The 18203-nt window shown below is 21.7% G+C and overlaps 3 protein-coding genes across 3 annotated transcripts; all 3 read right to left on the minus strand. All coding sequences in view use genetic code 6, as the record gives it.

Annotated features, from left to right (window-relative positions):
* Positions 1 to 1217: 1217 nt before the first annotated feature.
* On the minus strand, positions 1218 to 5679 carry TTHERM_00491010 (transmembrane protein, putative; the record flags this gene model as incomplete). Its single annotated transcript, XM_001016878.2, has 7 exons — positions 5382 to 5679; positions 3642 to 5258; positions 2989 to 3586; positions 2840 to 2930; positions 2253 to 2787; positions 1743 to 2115; positions 1218 to 1693 (listed from the first exon to the last, which is right to left on the minus strand). Exons 1-7 carry the CDS (start codon positions 5643 to 5645, stop codon positions 1218 to 1220), a joined length of 3954 nt encoding a protein of 1317 aa, XP_001016878.2. The 5' UTR covers positions 5646 to 5679.
* Positions 5680 to 6647: 968 nt separating this feature from the next.
* Positions 6648 to 14173, minus strand: TTHERM_00491020 (hypothetical protein; the record flags this gene model as incomplete). The annotated part of the gene is made up of 20 exons (XM_001016879.2): positions 6648 to 7563; positions 7613 to 8154; positions 8610 to 8929; positions 8982 to 9113; positions 9161 to 9487; positions 9904 to 10088; positions 10145 to 10354; positions 10416 to 10851; positions 10909 to 11113; positions 11253 to 11299; positions 11376 to 11452; positions 11507 to 11795; positions 11846 to 11961; positions 12011 to 12056; positions 12106 to 12413; positions 12562 to 12697; positions 12757 to 12805; positions 12862 to 13060; positions 13113 to 13278; positions 13759 to 14173. The coding sequence occupies 20 exons, from the start codon at positions 14171 to 14173 to the stop codon at positions 6648 to 6650; spliced, it is 5121 nt and encodes a 1706-aa protein (XP_001016879.2).
* Positions 14174 to 15419: 1246 nt separating this feature from the next.
* Positions 15420 to 17318, minus strand: TTHERM_00491030 (MFS transporter; the record flags this gene model as incomplete). Its single annotated transcript, XM_001016880.2, has 5 exons — positions 15420 to 15897; positions 15966 to 16517; positions 16610 to 16854; positions 17041 to 17159; positions 17252 to 17318. The coding sequence occupies 5 exons, from the start codon at positions 17316 to 17318 to the stop codon at positions 15420 to 15422; spliced, it is 1461 nt and encodes a 486-aa protein (XP_001016880.2).
* Positions 17319 to 18203: the final 885 nt, after the last annotated feature.

Raw genomic sequence — 18203 nt, forward strand, 5'->3', positions numbered from 1 at the left:
ACAAAAGTTATTAGTTTTGAGCTCATTTTAATATTTTATTTTAATGAAGTTGAATCTATTTATTTTTTTTGTTTATTTTTATATTATAAAATTAAAAGATCTAATGTACTTAAAGTTTTTAATTGTCTTTGATAGAATTTTTATGAATTCATGTCATTTAATTTATCTTGTCTGATGAAATATAATATGCGTTAGCGTTAATAAAGCGTACAAATAAATTATAAATCTTTACAATTAAATAAAATTTGTTCCTTACAAATTAATTAAAAATCCTTACAAATACATTCATAAACACTTATTAATTAAAAACCTTACATATTAATTAAAAATCCTTACAACATAAAAGAATTTTTCTACTCTAAAAGAAATTAAATTAATTAAAGTAAACTGTTTCAATAAAAGGAATTGATAAAATATAAATTTAAACATAGTTTCAAAAAACTTGTAAAAATAAAACTATTATAAATATGAAATGATAAAAGGCTACTAATTTTTTAGAAAAATATTTTGAAAAAAAATTTAAATTAATTTATGAATAAAATATTTTTTAAACTAAAAAATTAAAAATATTAAATTAATAACGAAATATTAAATTTAGTGAAAGATTTTTATTTTTTTTGTTGTAAGTGAAAGTCTTATTTCATCAATGAAAAATATTTTCTTAATTGGTGAAAAAAAATAAAATAAAACATATTAAATGAATAAAAAAAATGGCTCTTAAATTTAGGCTTTTAATTACTTCTAATTTAATTTGAAAAAATATAACTTAAAAGATATAACATTTATAAATTATGAGATCTATTAGTTATTAAATTAAAAAACATTTAAATTGTTATAATATATGAATAACATAAATTATATTTAAGCATGAACATAAAAAGTGAATATTAATTTGGCTAAAGCAATATAGATACTTTTAATTAGTTAATAAAATTGTAGTACTTTTATATCTAAAAACTAAATAACTATTTTATAACATTTTACTTGTTTTCAGATATTTTATAGAAGTAAAATATTTCATAAATTTACATAATATTTTAATGTATAGAATAGAATTTATGGCTTATCATTTTATAAATTAAATATACTATTAGAATATATTTATAATATAATTATTAATTACTCTTATAATTCAGAAATTTCATTTTAGATCATTTAATAAATTAATGTTTTGTATGAATATTTTATAAACAGCACATATAAAAACAATTAATTAATCACTTGCTTTAAGTTTTTGCATAAATATCAACTGAAAATGCGTATTTGCTTTTTTAATAATACATATTAATCTTTTGATTTTCAATATTATTATAATAAATAAAATTTTGTTTAAATCTTACAGATTAAACTGATTTTCTTAAGATCTTCCATAGATTTAAAATTCTATTCTTATCAATATAACCAATTTTTTTCAAAAATTGTTTTAGTTTAGGCTAATTTAAAAGTCTTTTTTCAATTATTTTACTTAAGTTTATTAGTTATTATTAAAGAACAATAGCAACTATATTTTTGATTAAAAGGCCTATTGATATAATATTAATAATAATAAGAAAAGAAAATGCAACACTTTAGCTTTCTTAATCTTAAACAATTTAGCTCTGAGACAAATAAGCACACAAGCCTATGCTTATAGAACATAAAATATAAATTAATTCTTCCATGTAATTTAAAGTTTGATTGCTGTTAGGTTAATCTAAAAAAGAATTAATATATTAAATTAGTAAAATAAATTATCTGCTTACATTATTTTATTGATAAAGAGTACACCAACAATATAAAACATAGTAAAGAAGCCTTTAAAGAATTTTAGTCATCAAAAAATATGTTATTTATGAATACAATTACTGATTTTAAAGAAATTTTTATCAATTCCCAAAAGTAAAACTGCTCTTTAAAATCAAAATAAAATATTCCAAAAAGTTTTAAATTATCCAGTTAGTTTAAACGATATTTTATTTATCTCAAATTATATAGCAAGTATAAAGGAATTAAAATGGTCCATATAAACAGCAATGGAAAGATGCAAGCAATTCTTTGTAATTGAAACTATTTATTACAAGAAACAGAAGAAAAGTTTTTTACAAAACTTTATCCATATTAATCTACACAAATACCCTATTATTTTTATTCAAAAATATTATTAAATTTTGTTCATTTATTAAAATACTTTATTTTATTTTGATGAGTTAATTTTAATGAATATATTTTATAGAAACTAAGGAAATAAAATTAAAAAAAAGAAATTATTTTACACTTCCTATTAATTGTTAGACAACAGACGGTTAATTGGCAATATAGATAAAGCTAATTCCTGAAAAAATATCAATAAGATTAATTTTTTATTTTCTAATAATCCTCTAAAGTAAGTAAAGAAATATGAAGAGAATTACATAAGTAAGTATTGTTATCTATCCTAATATTATTTTAATAAAAATAAAACTTAGACTTTAACTTTTGTAAAGCTCTATTAAAGAACAATCTATAGAAAGCAAGGCTTTTTTGTTTGGATCTGATAAAGAATTAAAAAATGATTAATAATTTTATAACTAAGATTTTATGATATCACTTACTATCATAAATACCTGTAAATATGATGTTATTAGCTTTATGTAAAAACTGGTCTAGTATATATTTCTAGTAGTATATATTTTCATTAAGTAAAGAATTTTTGCTTAAATATTTTAAGCTACTTAACCTAAGTAGCTATTAACCATATATAAAGTTAGAAAAGAATTTGCAAGAACAATCAAAACAAATAACCATGTTTGGCTAGCAGTTTAAGAGCAGCTTTAAATTAAATATAAATATCATTTTATGTTTAGTATAATAAGAATTTTACTTTATGCAGCCTAAGTTTCCATCTTAAACATATGATTCATTCCAATATTTACCATATATATCACAGTCGGTGCACAAAGGCCCAACTAATCCTTTTTTTAATTCAAAATAATCTTTTTAAATGTTCTGAATAAATTTTTTAATTTTTACCTTTTTTACAATATCGAATATCTGAATTTCTTATTATTTTACCTTTCTTTTCATAGATATCTATATCACCTATACAAGTATTTGATTAAGATTTACATTAATAAAAATCTGAAGAATTTAAGTTTAATCTCCAGTAACCCTCTCTAAGATAAACCATATATCCATCACATATTCCGTAATTAGGACATTTAATACATTTTTAGCCAGGTTAGGTATTGTAAAATGGGTTAGAGCATCTTTAACAAAAATCAAATTTTTATACCTTTAAATGCTAATATCCTAATTCGCATCCTTCAACAAATTATACTATTAAATAAAAACTGTTTTATTCTAAACTATATGAAGTTATTTCACCTGTTATTTAATCATAAATAGGGTTTTTAATTAAATCTGATGAAAAAGTCAGCTTCACAGTTAATCCAAAGACTCCATTCAAATTTAATTAACTTAGCTTAAAACTCCCACTTTTTTATATAATTTGCTAGCTACTTAGATAAGCATTAGAAGTATCATTCAATAAAATATTAAGAGTAATATTTTCTTGATTTTAAATATAAAATTCATTTTATTATGTCATAAACTAAATAGCAAGGTCATCCTTTTTTTAATAAAAATTATTAAATTTAAATTGTAATATTTAATTGATTAATTACACTGAATTTTCCACTTGAGTGTATGACCTTATTATCTTTTGGTTAAGTCCCATTTAAGATTGCAATCATATGATGAGGATATTAAAAAACATTAGAAGAAAATTGCTTAGCCACATTACTTTGAAATAAATTTTTAGTATAAAGATTTTATACTGCTTAGCCACTTTCAGAGAATATAGCACCACCAATCTAAGCTTAATTATAAAAAAATAAGCTATTTCTAATCTTTATTTTAGTTATTTATTCTACGCCTTTATAGTAAATAGCACCTCCATTACCTTAGCTAGCCTGATTGTAAATAAATGAGCAATTAAAAAATGAAACACTTGAGCTATCGATGTATACAGCACCAGAAGATTTTAAGGAAAAATTATTTTTAAACAAAACAAAAGATAAAAACAGAGGATATTATAAATCAGATATTTCTTACAAAAGTCTTGTATTCAAATTAGAAATAATATTTTTAATTTAACTAATAAATAATATTCCTTTATCTTGCACTTGATTTAATCCAAAATCACTATTTAGTACATTCAAGTAATAGCTGTTCAACTAAACTAAGCCTTTATTACAAGCCAAGCATATATTATTATTGAATTTAGATTCTTAAATCTAAGTGAAATTAGAGCTTATAACTATAAAGGTGTTAGCTATTTAGCTAAATATGCTATCAAATTAAGTATTAAAAATGTAAATTTACTACATATCCAATAATTAAATCAGAGAAACTAAATAATTAATGTTTTAATATAAATTATTCTAATCCTTAAAGTATTGAGTACTTTATACCTAAAATAGTGTTTTTAAACCGTAATTATTTTAGATAGCAGAATCATATTTCAGTTCTTCCATTATAAACTAGTTATTAAAAAGATTAATTTCAATAAATCCATTTAATAAAAGTTATTATATGTTAAATTAATCAGTTTCAAAGTAATTCTTCATATGTTTTTTTAAGATGTTTTGTGAAACATTTATGGGATTGAAGCTAAATTAAGAATCTGTCATTAAAAAAACATTTTTGTGTTTTAATTAGAAATCAAAATATATTAATGAACCTGCTTAACTAATATTGTCAATAAATTCACATTAAGCCAAGCTTATAAATTTCTTAAATTAAGAATTTTAAACAAATAAGACTCCACCTTCATTAAATGCTATGTTAGATATGAAACGAGTTGATACTATCTCTGTTTACAATCCGCAAAGTTAAGAATCAATAAAAATAGCTCCCCCTTAATTTTCTTTATTAAACTAATTAAAACTTAAATTGTTAACAAAAGAGCAATCTTAAATTTTTAAATAACCAATTATGTCAAAAATAAAATAAGTAGCTCCTCCTTTCAAGGCTCTACCTCCTTCAAAATGAGTATTTATTATATATGCTTTCTAAGTATAAGATTATATAAATCCTCCTAGAACTGTAGTATTTGAGAAATCTATATTTGAGTAGTCATTTTTAAAGAATGAGTTATTAACTGTGAATTATTTTGTATTTATGATCAAGCAATTACTTTTCTATACAGAAAAATTATTAATAAACTTTGAGTTAGTTAACTCTATATTTCCTAATAAAGCTTCAAAATAGGCACATGAAGATGTTTTAGTTGGAACTTCCTTTTAATTAAAAATTTCATATTTAAAAATAAATTTTTTATGATTAAAATTGATAGTTAATTATAATATTAAAATAAAAAGATAAAAAATAATTTTTTTAATTAAATGCTTATAAAAAATTACATTTGCTTTTACAGTTTGAATTAGTAACGAATTTTAGACTACTAAATTACTAATAGTAACTGTTTCTTGAATCTATGAATTTATATGGATTGGAGTGGTGCTAAATTATTATTGAGTGATATTTGTAGTACAATTTGTTATTTAAACATCTTTCATAATAAATATTTTATTGGTTAATTAAGATTTTATTTATTACTAAATTGTGATCTCAACTAACGATTTTTAATAAACTATATTTTAAATGACAATATTTTTAATAGCCATTTACTAAAATAATCCTATTATTTCTATAATAGAGTAATTATTGATATTATCTTTTGTTTAAATACCTTTTAAATTATTTAATTTGAAATAGTTTGCTTTTTAAACTTTTAAAAATTATATTTCACCATAATTCATTAAATTGATATCTTGAACTACTAAAATGTTAACGTTTGATAAACTAATAAATGAACTTAACTAAAGACCAAGAGAAGTATCAGTAATAATTTGATTATTATAAATATTAACTTCTTAAATAATAAATTACTTAATTAACTAATTTTTGTCATTTAAAAATATTTATTAGCTGCTAGTAATTATGTTCTAATAAAATTATATATCTGTGAGAAATAATGAATTAGAAAAATTTATTGGCTATCTGAGTGCACTTAAAAATATATATCCTTTAATTGTATTATAACAAATAATTATAGATCTAGCTTGAAGACTGTTAAATTCGAATAATGAAGGATTCTAACCTAAATTTTCTGATTTCATAAATAAAGTATTATTTGCAATTAAAATATCTGATAGTATAGTACTTGCAAATTGATTATTAGAAAACATTTTTGAATAATTTGTTATGAGGTTATTTATAATAGTTAAGTTACTAATACTAACCCAATAAATGTTTTATTAATTAAATATTAAATAGTTAAATAAGGTACTAGAATTATCCCATTAACAATATTAAATTTAGGTATTTTTAACTATTAATTATGTATTATTTTGATTGATCTAAATGAAACTTGAGGAATTAAATGTCACCTTTTGGTATAAAATATTATATTAGTTTTTTATTTCATTTTAATATAATCAGGGTAAAAAAAGGAAAATTCTGAATTGTTTTTATTAAAAAATTTTTGAAAAAATAAATAATTTAATAATTTTTGAAAAATTTTATTCTTTTTTAAATGATTTATGTTTTGATTAGAAAGAATAGGGTATTTCGACTTTTATATTTTCAAAAAGGAGATTGAGAAATTGTGTTAGTTAATTATACAGTCAATAAGATTAAAATATATTTACTTTAGAAATGTTGATAGAATCTAATGTTATTTAAAAGTCGGGACTTATATTGTCTTAAGAATAATAAAGCTAAATAACTGAAGAGTAATTATATTGCAAATTATCAAATGTTACTTTTTCTAAAATTAAATTATTTATCAAATTATTAATATTTATAGTAAGAACATTTGATGGGCCATTTAAAGATCTTTAGAATTTTAAGTTACTTAAATAAACCTATTTTAATTTTGTTGAATATATCTAAAACCCAATTTTAAATTAATCAAAGTAAGGAGAATAAGAGTCTACGTTTATATTAGAGACAGACACATTTGTAAAACCTTAAAATACTGAAGGATAAATTTAAAGGAATTAAAATTATTTGTTATTTACTTATTCGTAAGTAATATTTAAATGTAATACATCTAATGATTACATTTTTTACAATAAATTTGATTTTATTTACAAAGGCTTAAGGAGTTAGCATTAAGATTGATCTGAAGAAAATATTAGCTATAAGTCAAGTTGTTTTAAAGATATTTCATTTAAAGCAACTAAGGCTAAATTTGGGTTATTTTCTCCTAAAATTAAATTATCAAAATTAGCTACATCTGAAATCATATTGATATTAAAAGGATTATATCTAGTTCCATCGCCAATGTTGTTTGATATTTTTGCACAATTAATATACAATTTAGTGATTTTTTTGAAATAGCAAGATTGATCTCCTATCTTGCATAAAGTACATGAAAATCTTTTCTTATCAAATCTTATTTCATATCCTTGAAAATAACTCTAAAAGGCTTAGCTACCTACTTATAGTTCTTGAATTGTTTTGCAGGAAAAACATTTTGTTTAATAAATTGAATAATCATTTTTGAATAAATTGCCTGTTTAATCACAAGTTTCGCATCTATTTTAAAATTATTTTACTTAAAAATTAAATAATTAAATAATTTTACAAGAAAGGGCATGCCTAACAAGATTTTTAGTCTCCTGTAAAAGTACTTAATTTAATTTCCTAGCTAATAAAATTTTTTCCAAAAAAGAAGTTACCCATAAAGAGCTATATTGATTAAATGTATTATAACACAGCCGTTTAATTACAATCGATGCAAAAAAAATTATTTAGTTTAAAAATACAGTTGTTGCATAGCTAGCCACAAGGATATTAAATGCAAATTTTTTAAATTGGATCAAAATAATAGCCATCAAGGCATGCGCTACAAAATGTCTATACATTTAATAATTTTTTATAGTTTAATCTTGAGTCGATATCAAACGAAATATCTTCATACATAATATGGGCAGTTAGATTAAATTTTAGTTTTTAAGTGTCATATCCTATTTCATAACATCTTGAGCATCCTTACAAGCACTGTACACATCCAAGTAATGTTACCATATAATTATCTTAAGAACATTAAAGACAAGTAAAATACTATATTTATACTGAATTTTAATCTAAATAATATTAATAATAGCACTTATCACATCCACTTATCTATTTTAAAAATTATAATTAATAAAAAAATTTATAAAAATAAATTTATATTTAAATATTTATTTTAGCATTTTATTATATAATTTTATCTTTTTAGTTAACTTCAAAATTCTTTAATTTTAATTTGCGCATTTTATTTTTTTGTACAAAAAAAAAATCCGCAATTAGCAATCAAATAGATATTTATATTATATTTCTTTTATTTAATATATTAGTGTGTAAAATATATTTTTAAAAAAACTTATTAAAAATATTAAAATATTCAAAAAGCAATGGTTTAGCAATATATGTGTGAAAAAACTCGTACTCTTTGAACATTTTAGTCTTACGCAACTTCCTAGTTTAAGCCCCAGCGCATATTTTACAAATAATTACATAAATTTGTATTTACAAAAAATGGAATTATTTCCATTATTTTTAAAACTAATTTAAAAAGTTAAAATAAATATCGTTACTTATTAAATGCATTTGTAATTGACGTCACATTTTTTTTTAGTATAATCAAGTGCAAATTCCTTGCACAACTTGCAAGAAAATTTATCGTTTTAGAATTATAAGCAGTTGATATCCGTAACATCAAAATTTTACCTACAATAATTTTTATCAGATGATAAAATATATTGGTATGAGCAAGCAAGGCATATTATTGTTGAATCAGTAGTTGAACCGGTTTAACTGTAATATGATAAATCATATATTAAGTTAACTTAGCCTGTGGATTTATTCATAAGAGAATGGAGAGCACAAAATTATATTGCTACACCACAATCACTTCCTAAATTAATATTAAATAAATTAAAATTGAAATTAGCTAACAAATTATTTACCATTAGGTTGTTAAGTTTGTGAGCTTAGTTAACAGCTGTTGCATTACTTAAAAATTTTTAAATTTGTGTAGTCATTTTAGGTTAACTAAACATTATTGATTTCACCAATATTAAAGTAACTATTTTGATTAGCTATAAAAACATTTTAAAAAAATCAAAAAGATTACCAAGTAAATTACCATATGAACAAGAAGTGCAATTTTTTCCACAATTATCACATGTAGTCAAATTATAAGATACGATATAAGCAGATTTACAAGTCTAGCACATAGGTATTAAATGCATTGAGTTCAGACTCTATCTTTGCTCTTTATTTATTTCATAGTAATAAAATTTGACTCCTTAACTATTTAAAAAACCTAATTCACACTATAAGCATCCATTTTCACAAGCCTCGCATTAACCTTATTAATTTAAGTAATAACCTAGCTAGCATTTTAAACATACCTATTGCTATTAGCCATTTTGCATATAGAACTGACAAAATGTACATTTATCTAGTGTACCTAAATGAAGATTTTAAAATAAATTTAATTTTAAAAAAAGTAAATTGTATCAGAAAGTTACAGTATAAATTCTTCAAAATGAAAATTTTAAAAGAAGTTGTAGAACTTAAAATTTACCAAAAAATAGCTAAAAATATTACTATTAATTCTGGAATGCTGTGAACAGCACAAATATTTTAAGAATTCAAATTCCCCATATATAAACTGGAATAATTATTATTTTTAGTGGAAAAATTGCAATGGATTATAAAAATTTGATAGATTTTTAATTAGTTTTTTATTTTGGTTTTAATTAAAAAAAAATGCTATACTTTGAAAAATCAGAGTTTTTAATAATTATAATGAATAATAAATATGATTATTTAACCATTTTATTAAAAAGTTCAATTAAATAGATTTTGAAATTAAAATTTTACATAAATTTGAGCTAACTAATTAATATTTTGGATACTAAAAACTATTTTAAGAGCTGCTTAAATTGATTGTATAGCTCAAAGCAAATGGAGGTTTATTTTCTATCATAACTACATTTTTTTATTAATCTGTTGTAAACTTTAAGATAGTTAACTAGCAAACCTTGGAAGATATTTAGTAGTCACTCCTAAAATAAATTATTAAATAAAATAATTTCAAAAAATTTAAAATGAAAATTAATACCAAGCCCCAGTCTCAAGACTGCAATCAAGACATTTTTGGCTGATTTATGTAGTCCCTTAAGGTATTCTATAAGTTTCAGGATATTAATTTATAGTATTATAGAGATAATCACACTAAACACATTAAACACTTTAATCTTATTAGTTTTTATATAAAAAATATCCTTCTGCACACTAGGTACAATAATTCAGGTCTTTGCAGGTGTAACATCTTTTTATTAAATAAAAATTTAAAAATAAAATTTTATTCAGTATTCATTCATATATTTTACCCAAGAGGGCATTTAGTTATTTGCTATTAATTACAAATAAATCCCTAACACATGTCCTATTAAACATATATTATATTTAAAGAGAAAGTTGTTTCAATGCTTTATTTTTAGCTGTTATCTCTTTGCTACATGGTCAAACATAATTTATCACCAAGATTAATAAAATTGTTTGGACACCTTAAGCATTTAGAAGAAAGGTTCCCAAAACTTTGCAATATGCATAAATTTTATTCATCTGCACAATATAAATCAGTGTCATCTTTATAAACATTCATATCCACAAAAATGCATGGTTTATCAGGTCTTACTTATTTTATGCACTCATTTTGTTTAACGGGCATGTCTTTAAACTAAACACATTATCCAGTATTAGGATTCAAGCATGAATTTAAAGGACAAATTTTGCATTATCCAGATAATGGATCAGCACATCTACCTAATAAATAAGAACATTAATAAATTTGATTATAATTTTCAAAAATTATTTAAATACCTTAAGTATCTTAACAATTTGTTCCCATAGGCATACATGTTTTAAAGTTTACAGGTTTGAGGCAGTAGTAATAATTACACAAATCACAGTTATCTATTGATGAAGAGCATTAATTACTATTAATTGAGCATTTAGTATTAACGTTAGGATCCACATATTAACAAGTATCTCCTAATAAACATGACATACCTTAATAGCATTTAACCTTTTAAAAAGAGAGAAATAAAATTATTTATTTAATTATATTTACAAAGTAATAAAATTTAAGATGAGACCAAATTGAAATTTTTTATTTTAAAATTAGTGATGCTTAATTTAAGACAATATATTAATAATTTGATTACAGCAACAGGCTGATTAGCTCCCAAACATTCCATATTACTATTGTAACCTTATTATATTTATAAAATAGTATTAAAAAAAATAAAATTCCTATTTGTTAAGTTTTATTTAAAAATAAAAATTACCTAACGCATTTTTGGACTAATCATAATCAAGTAGTATACAAGAATATTGTTATGGTTTGACTTATTTAATGCAATATCTTTAAAATTAAAATAGTTTGTAAATTTAGAGAATGAGGAAAATTAAAAAATACCCATCTAAACATTATTTAATTTATTATGTAGCTACTTAGCCACTCAATAAGCAATTTGAAGAAAAATATTCTCTGCCAACATAAAAAGAATCTAGCTCAACACACTAATTCTGAATCAAACAATAATTTAATTTGCAGTAAGAAGCAAAGTAACTTTTGCTACCTATACAAATCTAGCTGTTTGCATCTCTTCCTACGTATGAGCTACTTTAATAGCTACTATCATTTAATGATACACATTGATCTCCCTAAAGACAGAGTTAAGGACCAGCACAACTTAATGAATTAGCTATATAATTTATATATTGTTATATTTCAATAATTTATTTTAAAAATAACCTTAATTAATAGATTGGCAATATCCATTAGAGTTTTTAGCAGCATAATTATATAGTATTGGACTCACATAATCATATGAAAACGGATAAAACAACTTGTAGCAAGCTTATTTACCACTAAGTTAAAAAATTTTTTTATTGATATCAAAATTAATCAATTAATTACTTTATAGGTAGTATACAATATTATAAGCTATAGCACAACATCACACCTTTAATTAAAAATTTTTTTAAAATCGCTTTGTTTTTAATTTCTTTTACTATCAACTTATTGGCTTTCAACTAAGCATCTCTCTGTAGTAGACTCTACACCTATAAAAGGACCTATTTGTGAAGTTGATGATTAAAAACTACCTCCATAAAGTATACAATAATCTGAGTTTTAAGTTTAAGAATATGAATATAAACAATATCCATCTGCGCACATCTCTATATTTTGTCCAATATAATCACTCTGTGATAAACAATTAGTAGTTTTTATTTCTCTTCCTACTCTATCTAATAAATCATTAGATAAATCAACGCAAGTAAGATTAATCTATTCGATACAAAACTTTATTTTCCTACATCTATTAAAAAAATTTAATATTATTACAATTAAATCTCAAACAATTTATTTTTCATTATATGAAATTTATAAATCTTAAATATTAGCATCCTTCAAATTTATAAAAAATAAAAATAATAAGAAATTTGAGTAAGTAAATAAATAAATACCTCACTGCTGTTTTTTCACCTCTTTTTAAACAAAATCCTTTATCATCGACACCAACATATACATTATCAAATGGGATGCAAGAAAAACCTGTTCCAACCTTGAGAAGGCAACTTTAATCTGAGCATAAAGTAATTTCTTTTTAATAAATATACATTTTGCTATCAAACCTTATATAAGTTAAAAATATAAATTACGATCATACACTTTATTTTATTAGACACAAAAACCATTCGGTAGAATTCCCTATAAAATTGAAAAAAAATAAATAATTTAACATTTCAGAAATAGAAAAATCTTACTAGGTTATAATAAGAAAAATCTACAATTTAAGTACAAATATTATGTACTGGATCAAAACAAATTGATTAAATTGTAAAAGGATTATCTTTATAACATTCTATAGACTAATAAGTATTTATTTATGCACATTAATAATCGACTAATTTGGCTGGTAAATTAATTGATAGTTGTGTACATGTATTATTAAAGCTACAAAACCTAGATGTTTTTATTTAAATAAATTAATTTAAATTTTTTTATATAATTTTACCCCTGTGCACAATATGATATACCATTAATAGTTGTTTAGTTCATTATTAAGCAATTATATTTTGTTTTTTCGATTCCAACATACTTTGTTGAATCTAATGCCAAATTCTTAATAGTGCTTGTACTATTTTCAACACAAAATGGAATTTTCACAGAGATGACTTGGTCTTTTTATAAATGATATCATTATTTGATTGTCCATGCAATTTATCAAATAATTAATTCGAATTTTTAACTTACAATCAATATACAAAATCCAATTAATTTAATAATAAATAGTAAACTGTAAGTTTACTGTTGTTTGTAAATTTTTCCTTTTTTCCTCAAATTAAATTAGCCTAAGGTTTTATAATCCAATCTAATTAATTGGTTGATTAATTCATTTGTATAAAAAAGGAATATGAAACAAATACTTATTAATTTCTGTAAACCCTATTTATTTCAAATTACCCAAAATATTTATATCTGCATGAAACAATTAATAAAAATGTTCCCGATTTTATTTTATCTTAAGAAAAGTAATACAATTTGAACAAAAACTGGAAAAATAAATATTTTATTTTTAAAAAAGATATAAAAATTAAAAATTATTTTCTTTTTAAATTTTGTTTAAGAGCTAATTAAATATAGTTTAACACATATATTACCTATATCTACTGTATCAACAGAGTATAAGCACTTGTACAGACTTTAATCTCTGTTTGTGTTATTTAGTAAACCTACATATGGACTCGAGGGATCTGTTTCTATCTGATAATTAACGCATTCATTCTAATTTTTGGATATGCAAATCTAATAAGATGTAGAATTCCAACACTATACATTGTCAGAAACTGTTACATTATTTTATACGCATTTGTAGTTATTTAAACTCCTTCCAACAGAATCATTTATATCATAATCTTTGCAATCAAGACTATCATTTATGCATTAATTATAGGATGGGTCTTTGCAATCAGTAGATCCAATAGGAGTACATTATTTATTTTAACATTTTGGTGATTGGCAATAAGCTTGAACTACAAAACTAAGTAACCAAATTAATATTTAATTCGATCTCATTTTCTTATTTGCCTTATTATTTTTAGAAAAATTGAAATAGTATTTTTGGTATTCTTTTGTTAATTAAATTTTTTTTCTACCTCCTTTTTAATAAGAATTTGTATTGCGAAATTCTTTTGTCATACTAATCAAAATGCTACACAGATATACTTTTTAATTAACAATAATAAATTTATTAAAAAAATGTAGATTTAACTTTCGCATAGATTATTAATGGGTATTTGAAAAAGGCTGTGTGTGCGAGATTAAACCTCAATTTTTTTTTAGTTTAAAATTCAATTAAGAATTTATAATATTTACAAAAATTTTAATTAAAAGAAGGCTCTAAAATTTGTTTAAAGCTTTGTAAATATTTTAAATAATTTTGGATTGTATTTTTTCTCAGAATTGATTACTTTTCTTTTTTAAAAATATTCATAGGTCTACATAAGTAGATATTATATTTTAAAAGCAGATATACGAGTAGTTTTTTAATTAGAGCTCAATTGATATAGCTAAGTTTTGAATTAATTATTGAAAAATGTTATTTTAATAAAACTATATTTAATTTTTAAAGAAAAAATTTATTCTAGTTTAATATTTTTAATTAATGTTTGAGTGAACATTTTAAAAAATCTTGATACTTTTTTTATTATGAAATTTATGCACATTTCATGAGTATGTAAATTAAGTAAATTTATAGCTGTTTGTGATATTTATTTTAGTATTTAACTTAAAATTAATTTTTGGTTATCATCATTGTTTTTAGTATTTTGATATCAGAATTTATCATTTAAAGTTGCTTTAGATTATAAATATAAATAAAATAGATATTTTTTAATCTTAACTTAAAAATATTTTTTGAGGGGGTGGAATCCAAAATCTTTATATAAAAAACCTGATTTATGGGATTTAATGACAAAAAACCATATTTAAAATTTATATTTTGGCAGTAACATATATATAAATCACAGTATCACTTATAAATTCTGATGCTTTAAAATGAAAAAATAAAATAAAATATATTTTAACTAAGTAAATTACTTGTTAACACATTAAATTTGCACAGATGTTCATTTTATTAATCAACTAATAAATAATAAATAGCTAAATTCTATGATACATTGTAAATTTTTTAAATTTTGGGTGTTAATAATCTAAGAAATAGGTATCTATGAAATAAATATTAATAAAGTTGATAATTTAATTATTTAATTATTTTTGGAGTTTTTTGTTTAATTATATCAAATAGATATTAAAAGTTGGTTCAACTAAAAGTATCTAGAGATTATCCTCTTGTTTCAAACGGTAACAAGAATGTTAATAAAGAAGCTAGTGCACAGCAAATACTGAATATGAAATATGGAAGAAATACTCCAATATCGCCAATATAATTACCGATCCATGGCATAATTATACTCCCAATTCTACTAAAAGAACCAGCCATTCCCATACCCTCAGCCCTAATTTTTGTAGGATAAATTTCACCTGTATATTCATAACTTAGAGTAAAAGCCAGATCAAGAGCAAGTTTTGAAAACGAAACCCAAAAAGTAAATGATCCCAATTCTAAGTATATTAAAAGACAGCCAATAAATCCTCCAGCAAAAGCAATTGCCCAAGAATTTTTTCTACCTAAGAAAGGCACATTAACTATAATAGCACACACAAAAATAGTAGGTAGTTCACCAAGAGAACTAAAGAAAATAGACAGCAAATCATCATCACCATTATCATCATTTTTGCTTTATTAAAAAAAAATATATTAAAAATAAACATTTAAGTCATTAAAAAATTATTTAAAAGGAAATACTTTAATTTAGTGAGTGTTATTGGTAGTATAAAAGTTATCCCAAAGAAGACAAAGCTAGAAACAAACCAGTTATACCAAATTATAGGAGTAACTTTTTTGAAAGATTTCTCAAAAAGTGATTTTATTGATCCTTTTTCAAATTGCTATGATTACTTTTTCATTTTATCTGCCCATAAAATTAGTTTTTATTTGTTAGAATGATCTATGGGTGATTAAGTTCTATTAATTTAGCATATTTATTCTATTAATTAGAAAGCTTATTCTTCTTTGTCATCAAAAAGACAAAATCTAGGACTCTCGTTTAAGAAAAAATATGAAAGAACCATAATTAAAAAGCTAGGAATTGTACTAAGAGCAAGTAACAATCTCCAATTACCCGTTTTTAAATTATCAAGAGTCAGAAAAGCTAATAAGCATACAAATAGCTCACCAAAAGTGTAAAATATTCCTACTAGTGCTAAAATGACACCTCTTTGTTTAACTGGAGTCGTTTCAGCCAAAACTGAAAATGAAATAGGCACTATAAAACCCACAAATCCGCCAAAAATGGTTCTAAATATTTAAAAATATAATTTTTGATATAAAATTAACATATAATCTATCATTCGTTTGCATAGATATTAATAATAAGTATTTTAACTTACCTTAAAATTGTGAATGAAATAAACTCAAATGCAAAGGCACTCAATATTGCACTCAAAAATAATCCTACAGAAGCATAAACCAGTGGTTTTTTTCTTCCATACTTATCAGAAATCTTACCTGAAGTAAATGATCCAATCATATAACCAGTAAATACTAAACTAACCATAATGCTATTTTGGTAAGTTTTTAAATCCCAGTGATCATTGATCATAGGCTGTAAAATAGATAATACTTAAGCTTCTGCCTTTTTGAATTAAATAAATCTGATAAATATAAAATATTTTCATGAATACTTTTAAATAAAATTATCTTTAAAATGAACAAACTTAATATATTCCTTAAAAGAAGTTGAAAAATGCTAGCTTATTAGGAGACTTAGTAATTGAAATTATGGAAACTAAAGATTAATGATAATAATCAAATAATTTACTGCGTCAGCTATTCCTACAAAACCCATCATAACAAATATAGCTATTTAATATCTACCGAATCCTATCTTTGAAAGAATATCATCAAATGTAACTTAATCATCATCATTTTTATTGGAATCTCTTTTTATTTTATCATCATCATAATCATTATTATATTTAACTTAACTTCCAGTTAATAAAATGTCAAATGAGGCTTTTTTAATTTTTTACTGTTCTTAGGCATTATTAGTTGTATCCGATTCTTGGTCTTCCTGCAGTAAAATATGCTGTTGCACATACTTTTCTCTATCTTAATTAATACTCATTTTATGAAAAAATATATGATATAAAATTAACTACTTTTGTTGTTTAAACAATTAATAATATGTAAAAACTTTTATACTGCTTTAACTTTTACCAAATATTAATTAATTGAAATCCTTTTCTGAACATTATCAAGAATGATGATTGATCAAGAATGTATAATCTATTAGGTATTTTGATTTGTTTACAATAAATTAATCTAAAATATTCTTTTTTCAAAAAAGTAAATAAGTAAATTCAGAATTAACTTTTTAAATACTAAAAAAAAATTAGGAGTAATCGAATAAATAGCATGAATATCTTTGTAAATTGAACTAATAAAAATTAATAAAATGTATATAAAAATAACATTTGTTAATTAAAAAATTAATAAATATCTTGTTATTGACAAAAAATAATTTAAACAATTTTAAGACATTTTTATAATTTTGAATGTTATTAAAATAACTAACTTATAATTCAAAACTAAATCTAATAAAAATTAAATGTAATTAAAATTCTTACATAAATAGAATATTTGATTTCATCTATTTGAAAATAAAGAACTTAGAATTGATATTATTTTTGATTTTATTTTATTTAATAAGATAAATAATTATACTTTTTGAATAAAAAAAGCATAAATTTATAATTAAATGTATATCTATTCCTTAACTGCCCTGCTATAATTTTTTTAAAAATTTGAATATATATTATTGAAAAATTTTAAATTTATTAAAATTTATTTTTTAAATAACAAAATATTTTAAATTACATGATAAATTTAAAATTGAATAAAATTATTTATTAAATAAAAAATAGAGAATAAATTTTATCTAATTGAAAATAAAATCAAAAATACATGTTTATTTATTTGAAT

This window comes from Tetrahymena thermophila (assembly GCF_000189635.1).
Source record: "Tetrahymena thermophila SB210 genomic scaffold scf_8254636, whole genome shotgun sequence".
Taxonomy (NCBI): domain Eukaryota; phylum Ciliophora; class Oligohymenophorea; order Hymenostomatida; family Tetrahymenidae; genus Tetrahymena; species Tetrahymena thermophila.